At 33.0% G+C, this 10,709-nt stretch overlaps 3 protein-coding genes across 3 annotated transcripts in view; 1 reads left to right on the top strand and 2 right to left on the bottom strand.

Moving 5' to 3' along the window:
• LOC108572613 (sugar transporter SWEET1) overlaps positions 1-2,338 on the bottom strand; it is an 11,107-nt gene extending 8,769 nt beyond the window's left edge. The window contains exons 1-2 of the mRNA XM_017934908.1: positions 2,093-2,338; positions 1,449-1,710 (exon numbers count right to left, since the gene is read on the bottom strand). Of these exons, the coding sequence (XP_017790397.1) occupies positions 1,449-1,525 (77 nt within the window). The 5' untranslated portion in view covers positions 1,526-1,710; positions 2,093-2,338. The remainder of the gene's footprint in view (positions 1-1,448; positions 1,711-2,092) is intronic.
• A 4,761-nt stretch (positions 2,339-7,099) lies between these two features.
• On the top strand, positions 7,100-8,917 carry LOC108573120 (transmembrane protein 165). Its single transcript, XM_017935534.1, has 6 exons — positions 7,100-7,264; positions 7,338-7,545; positions 7,970-8,145; positions 8,272-8,454; positions 8,578-8,683; positions 8,841-8,917. Exons 1-6 carry the CDS (start codon positions 7,127-7,129, stop codon positions 8,915-8,917), a joined length of 888 nt encoding a protein of 295 aa, XP_017791023.1. The 5' UTR covers positions 7,100-7,126.
• Positions 8,918-9,874: 957 nt separating this feature from the next.
• The window catches only part of LOC108572711 (cytoskeleton-associated protein 5), a 22,233-nt gene continuing 21,398 nt past the window's right edge, over positions 9,875-10,709 (bottom strand). The window contains exon 32 of the mRNA XM_017935024.1: positions 9,875-9,943. The gene's annotated coding sequence lies outside the window, so the exon portion shown is untranslated. The remainder of the gene's footprint in view (positions 9,944-10,709) is intronic.

A 10,709-nucleotide genomic window follows, 5' to 3' on the forward strand; every position in this document is an offset into this window, starting at 1 on the left:
TTTTTTTTTTTACAAAATTTCAAGGTCATCGCTATTTTTTGAAATGGAACTATATTTTTTTGTTCAATGTCCTTCTGGAGAGTGAAAAAACAAATTCAACGACCTCAATAACCATACCATTCCCTTTATTCAATTTCGAGATATTTGCGTTTAAAGATAATTAAAATTTCTTAAAGATTCACACGGTACACTGATTTACACATTCATATCCAATCATAAGTCTTACCTGTTATTGGAAGCGGTAACGGAAGATACTTTTACAGCTCATTGTGAATTCCAAAGGTTATAAATGCTCAAAATGATGGCCATTTGTTGCTATGCATAATTGGAATCTTTTGATCAATTCTTCATACGCTTTTTCTATTTCTTGCGTTGTTACGGATGCACATGCAGCTGTAATTCTCTTCTTCATATTATCTTGTTGGTTTCTCACGATAAACCATACTTTTAGTTTACCCCATAGATAAAAATTTAATGGGGTAAGGTCAGGAGAACGAGCTGGCCAGCTCAGTTTCACGTCGTCCAATGCAACATCCTCTAATCATCTTGTCTAACACTGTCCTTGCACACGTCGAATAAAGTGATGGGCAACCATCATGTAATGTTTACGTTCGAATACGAACGTGTGACTCGATGTTCCTGAGTAAATCTTTAGGAAGTTTTAATTATCTTTAGACGTAAATATCTCGAAATTTAATAAAGGGAATGGTATGGTTATTAAGATCGTTGAATTTGTTTTTTCACTCTCCAGAAGGATATTAAAAAAAAATATAGAGTTCCATTTCAAAAAATAGCGATGACCTTGAAATTTCGTAAAACAATGACCTTGAAAAAAAAAACCGTTGCCACGATTACATGTGTCCGCAGAAACAGTGTAACATTGTCCTGAGAAATTTTTTCATATAACAATAAATAAAGCAAATATTTAGGAGATCCCATTCAGCTGAGCCATCCTGTATTTTAGTATAAAACAGTACACGTTTTAATAATATCGTATTTACCTATATAAAAACAGATGCATAAGGTATTTAAAAAAAATAGAAAATATATACATATTCGAAAAAAGAGCATCTAAAATTTAAATATTTAAGTGATGCAATAGTTCAAGTTGAAAGTCATAATTTATTAACATTATTCGAAGAACTTATTAATATACTTTTTAAATCGTGTGATTTATACTTGATAGCTTGTCATTATTGATAACATATATTTCAATAATTCCTTCAATATATTACAATAACAGAAAATTGATTATTTTGTCGAACATATTACGTGTAAAACAATTAATAAGAAAATTTAAATTTACATATCGATCTCAAAAAAAACTACAGATTAATGTATTTTGTCAAACATTTTCCGTCAGGAAGGTATTCTTTTCCTCATTGGAAGTATGCATTGCATTTCCTCGAAATATACAAATTAAAGAAAAAACTGTTTATTAAACATACGTTCCAGCTAACATTTGTCCCATTGTACAAATTGAGGCACATGATGCCACAAGTTCTTTATAATCTTCTAAACCCATTACACGTTAACAGTTGCCTTCCTGAACACTCAGCACATACTATACAGAGATCGTTAGTTGCCAAGTCCCGTCAACGGAACAGCACAGGGGCAAGGGGACTAGGCCGCTTGCTCCACCTAACCCCCTCCAGGATTCTCATTTTTAGGCTCTAGTGATTCCAGGGCACAGTAGTAGAATTTTCGTATCTGCGGGGAATACATAGAACCGCAATGTAAATTAAATTTTTATATATATGTTCTCAGGTTGTGATTCTTTTCTTAAATATGTTATTATCTTTTGTTAAATATATTATTAAAACAAATTGTTCTTGTTTTTTTAAATTACAGCAATAGTAATTAATAGCAACAGGTTAATTAAAATTAAATTTCTTTTTGTCTATGAGCAAGACACCTTATCGCGCCAGTCATCAGTGTGACTCGAATGCTGTAGCGGGAAAGTTTACGTTACCATGTAACCATAGTATTGAAAATAAGAGATCTCTTTCGTTAAAAATTCGATGAGAGAGTAGAAAACGTAAACACAATTGTAAAAGAATCACAACAAAGAATAAATGAATATTCTTAGTACTTTTTGTTCTGTAAATAGTTAACGTTCTGAATCTATTACGTCTAAGTACGCCAATGTCACCAAGTTCGTCGCTTTCTATCGCTCCATCTCTTTCTGTTTCGATACTTCTTCTCGACGACTTCTGTCACACAATGGACTTGTGATATGATTGACTCGCCAATAATGGGAATACGTGTGACTGGATGTGGGGCAACTAATTTGATTCGACGGCAACTTACGATCTCTGCATAGTACTACGAATAGCTTCCCCACTATGAAACTGTCGAAATATCTGGAGATAAAGATTGCCGATTTTATTTCCATCTAAGTGTGGCGACCTCTACTTCCGCTCAGTCGCCCCACCGAAAAGTTAATTTTCAATAAAATTTTTATTCGCCGGAAAATAGGAAAAAATAGCGGCCTCTGTTTTCGACGTAGGCGGTGTTTTCAGCGTCACAAGGAAAAGCCTTCTTCCGTTTTGAGTAACCATGCCGTGTAATACAGTTTCCATTTCTTCCGTATCGCTAGAAGTGCCTTAGCTAATTTTGTATATTATGTGGCTCATTTGGTGCCCCGTAGTGTGAATACTGAGACGCGCCGAATTCAAATTGTGCAGCGGTATAGCTAAAGCAATGAACACAAAGACTCGACAGAACTCGATACATATACATATAATACATGCACGCACACACACACGTGTGTGTATATTGTAAAATTTCATTGACTATTATTTGCAATTGCTCGTTTAGATAAATGTTTATTGTCGTTGCTGCGCACAGAAACATTACTGAGACACATAAAACACTCGCTTTAAAGAAAATATGTATTAATAAACAAATGCGGGTACGAACAAAATTTATCCTTAAATAATCTTATATAGAATCTTTAATCTAACTGAAGATTATTATTTAACAAAAACATGTTAACATTGAATAATGAATATCGACGACGCCTGAAGATTCATTCGCTTTTTCTCGCTCAAAGGGTGTAGACATATTATTTTATAATAAAAGAAATAATTAAAACATTTCGTTCATCCTTATTCTTATAAAGTTATTTATTATTCTGTAAAAGATTCAGCGTTAGATTTTCTTATCCATTAAGTTTACTAAACGATCACAAGCAGAGAGCTTTGACGCTCCATGGGTGATAATTCCCTCAAATTCCTCAAAAATCACGCAACAATATATACTGTTACGTATCTTGCGGTAGTCACGGGAAAAGGGATAGTGGATTGGTACCCATGGAGCGCTGAATGCTCTGCTCGTGTGGTGCGGGAATATTCAAATAAACTGAGCAGATTTTCGTTTTACTAATACTTTTATATTATAAGACTATATCAAGATCTTTTAAGGATTACGAAATGACAAGACTCGAGATACAGAAACAAATGAATGACTTGGGAAATTTTTAGACACGAAGTCTCTCTTCGTGTTCTTCTCCCAGAATCTGGATCCTCCCCTGATCCTCTTTCCAGATCCTAGTGGTCCAATCGAGAGACAATTTCCACCCTATAGATCGACGTTTCTTCTCCCACACGTACTCCACCCCCGATCCTTCGTTAGTGGATGGCGGTAGCAGCGCTTCGTTGGTAGTGGTAGAAACGCAACGCCGATGTAACCGCCAACGTGATGTGCACGTGCGAGGGAAAGTGTGCGCACAGCGATTTGCGCGAGAACTAGCCCTTGACAATATTTATGGCTCTCTTAGAGTTTTAGCTAGTTGACTCGGCTGGATATCGTTGATATATAAAACAGAACGAAGAGCATACATTTCTGAGTCCCGAAACAAACATCCTGTCGTGAAAATCTACGTGGCTTAAACTTAAACTCTCAATTGGTTACGGTTCTTGAATAAAATCTTTCGACTATAATAACAAAGCATTTCCGTTCCCGAGTTCTAACTTTCCATCGCCGTACCACGCATCTAACCCTTAGACGATTTCCAGATACAGTCTATCTTTTTGGGACATACATTATTGACAATTCAAATTGCGCTCCAGCTGTGCGCGTCGATCTCTCTAGATTAAGACCACCCTAAAGCTATATTCATGAGCATGCATGACGAGTGATTAAAGCTACGTTCACGCGATAACGTAACAACACAAAAGTTAGTTTAATTTAGTTTAGTTTTAGCATTAAGTGTTAATTTCCGAGCATAGATCTGGTATTTAGTGTAAATAAAATATTTTATATTAACATAGTCATAGTAATAAACTAAGGAGTCAATGTGAAAAAAACTTGGTTTCATTGACCACCACGATAGGGAATTTCCTTATTACCCCAGCAACGACGCCACATAAAACACTAGTATCGCCCCACTGTGACAGAAGCACACATTTTTACACTTGCAATTAGCTTGTGATAAGATGGTAAGTCTATCCTGTACGTTGTCTGTGTCTATATCTTGTCTGTGATAATATCACAGACGAGATATAGAGTAGACCAATCAATCATCTTATGGAACTTTTTGCCACACAGTCTGAAATACCGACGTCGTCCAAAACTACTGATTTTGAAGCACACTCTACGCTTGAGAACGATTACTTTAAAAACGATCGATATTGGTCGTGTGTAGTGATCAGACCGATACCGAATCGACATTATCGATACTAGACCGTAAATTATGATACCGTATCGAATAGTATCGAAGACGTAAGTATCAAAAGTATTGATACTCCTTTGATACTTCTATGAAAGTATCGATACCCGTTCGATACTTTTATGAAGGTATCGATACCCGTTCGATACTTGTCAATTCCTGCCACTAGTAAAGCAGCGATATAACAAGAGTCCTAATCGATACAGTAGGATGATGGTAACCGGGTTCTAGGACCCCGTGGCACAGACGACATACGGGATAGACCTTGCATTTTATGAAACTTTTTGTCCGGGGCTTTAGGATCGAGAAGACCCTTACCATTTTCGTGTCGCTACCAACGTTACCGATTCTGTAAAGAATAAAATTAGAACATTAATAGTGGCTTGAATTACGACTTATTAGTTTTTTTGTTATTCACGAATAACGAATAATTCCAGATTATTCTTAATTTAAGACGATGTAACATTTGCCGCACCCGCGTTGCTGTAACATTTGTCGATACCCACGCTGTGCCAATGCGTTTGTTCACGATCGCGCGCGGATGAGTCTCTGCGCTTCCGTGCCTGGGCGCGAGCTCTACGCGCGCTCTGATTGGCCAGTGTTTTTCGTTAATAATTCAAAAACGAAGTTTCAACCAACATTTTGGTAAAGGAAAAAGTTGTCCAGAGTCACCCCAGCAACCCCCCATTTCCGGGTGTTACACTCTTTACGAAACACCCTGTATGTAAGTATCTTTATATGCAAATTTAATAAAAGAGGATTTTTTACATCTATCGATTTTACCGTCTTTGATGATTGAATTGTATGTAATTCCTAAATTCACTGCTTCTTATTGTAGAGGGCATAATAGAAACTCTGATTGTTTTACACGATCGATATATCAGAACGTTAGACACAAAAATACATTAGGTGTAAGGTCTATCCTATATCTCATTTGTGCCCGTGGTTGTGTGACAAAAAAATATATCGTATGAGTGGCTACTCTATATCTGGTCTGTGATAATATGAACTAAAATGTCGGTATATCAGTTACCAATTTACCGACACCAAATCAATGTCACACCTGCTTCGCTCAAACTTTGGACGGTTGATGTCAATATGGTTTTTGCACATCTCACTTGATATATACACCATTTTACATAGGATCATGGTCGTTGTGTGTTATGTTAATTCTAGGGATTCAGCAAAGCTACATGCCGTCAGTGTATATCCTCCTTGGTTGCAGCGGACACACTCATAAAGTTAGATCATACGCATTTTTACTATTGGCCGAAACGGTCACATCACTAATCCATCGCGTGACGGTCAGCGTCAAAGGTGGAGCGAGCGACTTACTCCCCTTATTTCTATGCCGTCCCGCTCGTCATCTTCTATGCGCCAGACTATGCTTTACCATGTGATCACAACGTGCTGTCACTCGCTCAAGGTTTCGCCGACGATTAACTGCGCGACAATGTACTCACCAGGAACAAGCTGAAATTTTTTGTGAATTCCGAGGAGCTCGAAACATTCGTGAATAAATCTACAAATAAAAGACAAATATTTAAATGGTGTGAATGAGATACATTTTAACACATGTTTTGTATTTTATTAATATTTGTAGAGACAAATTTAATACGTCAGATCTTTACAGGGTTAGATATAATCGAACACTTGGCTTTATACTTTTTGAATTATTAAGGTAATCAATATAATTTTTGTTTTTATGAATAAGCAGTTTACATATATATTCGTAACGACGAAATCAAAGATTACAATATTATCAACCTCTTACTTCAATCACAGACGAGGTGTAAGTGGTACATTCTATACCTTGTCCGTGCTTTAATTTTTAAACACACGCGTATCTACGTACTTACATACAAAGTTAAAAAGAATAATTACAACAATACATTAATTCTTGCATTTGTTATCCTTTCAGTTGTAATAATAATAAATTTACGTTTTATAAATTCTTAAGCATTATTTCATTAACTCCCATAAAAATTTTCTTTATGTGTACATGCAATGTATAATAAGTACGTACAGTCAACTTCGATAACACGGAACAAATCCCCCTGGTTTGCATTCGTTTTAAGTTTCGATACAGAACGACACTCTGAGAACATGGTATCCATGTAATACGAAACGCATTCCCCTAATTTCTATTAGTTTATGGTTTCCCTTAACACATCTTCGATACAACACGGACCGAATTAACCGTGTTATAGGAGCGTTGACTGTACTTACATTTATTCATTCTACTTAAATTTCCCTCCATGTTGGAATCCGTGAATGATTTTTAGAACTAGTTAGTTTACGTTCATAAAGTTACACTATGGCAGGTGTACAAACCACATAGAACTACATTATGGATCTTGTAGAAAGATAGTGTATGTTAAATGTGTGACAATGTGTGGAGCACAACAAAATTGAGGTTAAAATATTTAGTATTATCATTATAAACTACGAACAATGGCTTTTAATAAAGTTCTGATAACAAACCAGTATTGTTTGTGTATATGTATAATAAATTGTTTTCTTTTATCTATGGTATTGAGTGAAAGTGAACCTGTATATGATGGTAGATTTCAAATGATAATGACATCCATAGCAAGTATTTAATTTTATTCTTTGTATTAAATCGAATAAATTTATTGATAATAATATTTATAATAAATTTTAGAAACCAGAAGGTGTAATGTCTCCACAAATCACTTCAAAAAACCACCTTGGTTTTTTACATGCATTTATAGCTTCTTTGTCTGTCATTATAGTCTCTGAGTTGGGAGACAAAACATTCTTCATTGCTGCTATTATGGCAATGAAACATCCAAGATTAATAGTATTTGTAGGAGCAATCAGCGCCTTAGTTATAATGACTATCCTTTCAGGTATTGTTACACGTAACATCTTTGTTAAATAATTTCTTTTTCACATACAAATGTATACGATAGAATTCGGATATATCCGGCACGCTCGGAACATCTGCAATGCCGGATTATTGGACTACAGCTGTATAATCTGGTAAATGTAATGTTCTTCCGATGAAAAAATTAGTCCAAACACGATAAAAATCGGAATATTCATAATAATAATTAGTTTTAAAAGCATCCTTAATTGATTACCAGTATTGCTGCATGACGTTCATAGGGCATGATCGTGGTCTGGGCAATGCGTGCTGGACTATCGAATATGTGCCGAATCATTAGATGCCGGATTATAGGAATTCTACAGTACATCACTTATAATAATTTTCTTAGGAAGAAAAATAAAACAATAAAAATTATAATAGTTACATTTCTCTTTAATCTCCAGTAATTTTTGGATATGCTGCAACTATAATCCCTCGGGTGTACACACATTATATTTCTATTGTTCTTTTCACTTTATTTGGTTTAAAACTGTTACGTGATGGTTATAACATGTCTGCAAGTGAAACACAAGAGGAGATAGAAGAAGTACAGTCTGATTTAAGAAAACAAGAAGATGAGGTATTATTATTAAGATCAAAACATCAGAGAATTTTAGGTTTATTATTAACATTATTGTAGGTTTTGTAGAATAATTATTTAAATTTTTGTAAAAATTAAATAACTTCTAAATATTATCACTTTCAGTATGAGAAGGAAACAGGAAGCACATTAGTGCAGGATCCAGAAACTGGTTTTGTGAGAAAAGCAACAAAAATTAGTGCACTAATGTTTCTCTCTAGGATATTTCTTCAAGCATTTACGTTAACTTTTCTTGCAGAATGGGGAGACCGTTCACAACTCACAACTATTATACTTGCAGCAAGAGAAGTAAAAAACAATAATATTTAAAACTTAACACAAAAAAACTTATTATTGTAGCATTGTATATAAAGAAATTTTTATTTTTAATTAAAACAAGAAAAAATACTAAAAAAAATGTATTACTATTAGGATGTTTATGGAGTCGTAATAGGTGGAATATTGGGACATTCATTTTGTACAGGAATGGCAGTATTAGGAGGCAGAATGATTGCTCAGAAAATTTCAGTACGAACAGGTAAAGCATATTTTTTTCTATATAACAGAGTAAATATTTTTAGAGGAATATCAAATTTTATGATGTAGATATACTAAATAGAAAAGACTTATTAAATATTACTGATAAAATCATTAAATCTGAATAACAAATTGCAAATCCTTTTATTAATTTATAGTGACAATACTTGGTGGATTAGTGTTCCTACTATTTGCTGTAACAGCACTTTTTGTCAATCCCACAGAAGATATATAAAAATAATTTACATTAAATTTTATCCAAAAAGTATTTATATATTTAGCATATTATGTTTAAAATTGTATTGATATGTGTAAATTTTTATTAATGTTGAGAGAATTATAAAATTAAATTTGCTGTAACATTAGTAACTATTTGCTGTAACAACACTTTTTGTCAATCCCACAGAAGATATATAAACATAATTTACATTAAATTTTATCCAAAAAATATTTATATATTTAGCATATTATGTTTAAAATTATATTGATATGTGTACATTTTTATTAATGTTGAGAGAGTTATAAAATTAAACGATACAACATATCAAGCATTAAGCAGTACTTTATAATGTAAAAATAATAAATACAATCATTGTAAGATATTTTATTGATTACTTTATGTTAAGTGTATATACACAGTCTATTTACACTACGCAAGTTTATCAAGAAATCTTTAAAGACATTTATATTAAATTATCATTATCATTTACTAATACTGTGTTATTTTATTATGAAAAATTAACGTATTATATCTACATTCATATACCGGGGTTGTAAATATGGAGAAACATTCTTTTTATAGTACGATTAAATTTTAATTAAATAATAGACAATTGTAATATTTCTTGTATAAATATAGAATTAACGAAAAAAATGACTTATAATATGTAATAAAAAGTGGATTTATTTCAAAAGAAGTAACGAAATATAAATCGGCTGTAAAATCAGTCTAAAAAGAGCATAATGCTAGCTTCTTACAGCTTAATTATCATTTTCAAATACTAATAAATACGAGTAGTATAACACGTTCGCAATTATTTTACGTATTGTAACATATAAACTTCATGTAATTAGTAGCATTATAACGTACATGTAGTTACTAAGAAAATCGAACATAAATGCTACAATTAATGTTGCACTGAACAGTATAACGTTACGTACATTAGGTACGATGATTAATCTTCATGACTATGTGCTATTTACTTAATATTGTGTTGTATGTATTATTCATTCTTAATCTTGTTATTTAAGCACTGCAATCCTGTAAAATATAATTCATCTATTCATATAGATAATAAATATGTAAGACATTCACTATGAATACCTCTTTTTATAAAAGACTAATTAAAAAACAAAAAAAAAACATGTTTTAGTTGCTTCAATTTGAATTCAACTTTTCTACTCACAATACTGATTCATCGACGTAATTATTTATATTTACCACATATATGATAATGTTCGGTCAATGTTTACTGCAATCTGATCAACTAACTTTTAAAGACCCATACCCACCAATGTTTTTTGTGGATTGTCGATCACATAATTTATCACTGAGCTCGGTTAAATGAGCAACTCAGAAGCCAAAGTGAGTAACTCCATTAAATTAAATGTATTAAATTTTTCTTATTTATGAAAAGTTGACCACTGAATATAACATACGGGCGCGCCAAAATGTCCAATTTGAATAAGCCTGTGACTATCACGGGCTCAGTCAATACGCTCGCCTTTTGGCGGTTTTTTTACTCTAGCCACTGATATTTATAAATCTAAAACACATATATTGCCTTTCTAACACTATCCCTTGTATATTAAATGAATAAACAATGATAATATCCACAATCTTTAAGCCAACATCTATTATGCATTTCTTTATTCTTTGAATGACCAGCGTTCAGTAATCTTCTTTCTTATAGTGTCATCCCTTTGATAGTTTTGAGTTTTATTTTCTTCTTTTTACTGTTATTATTGTTATTTTTTATTAAATTTTGCTAAATTTTTTAATAAATTTTAGTATTTAAAATAAAATA

This window comes from Habropoda laboriosa, unplaced genomic scaffold (genome assembly GCF_001263275.1).
Source record: "Habropoda laboriosa isolate 0110345459 unplaced genomic scaffold, ASM126327v1 scaffold16, whole genome shotgun sequence".
NCBI classification, from domain to species: Eukaryota; Metazoa; Arthropoda; class Insecta; order Hymenoptera; family Apidae; genus Habropoda; species Habropoda laboriosa.

What these genes read in the sequence shown, in the direction of transcription:
- LOC108573120 (XM_017935534.1), top strand. Translation starts at nt 7,127, where the DNA reads ATGGCTTTTAATAAAGTTCTGATAACAAACCAGTATTGTTTGTGTATA. An exon ending in TAAGAAAACAAGAAGATGAG is followed by an intron (nt 8,146 to 8,271) that starts GTATTATTATTA and finishes TATCACTTTCAG; the next exon opens with TATGAGAAGGAAACAGGAAG. An exon ending in TTATACTTGCAGCAAGAGAA is followed by an intron (nt 8,455 to 8,577) that starts GTAAAAAACAAT and finishes TATTACTATTAG; the next exon opens with GATGTTTATGGAGTCGTAAT.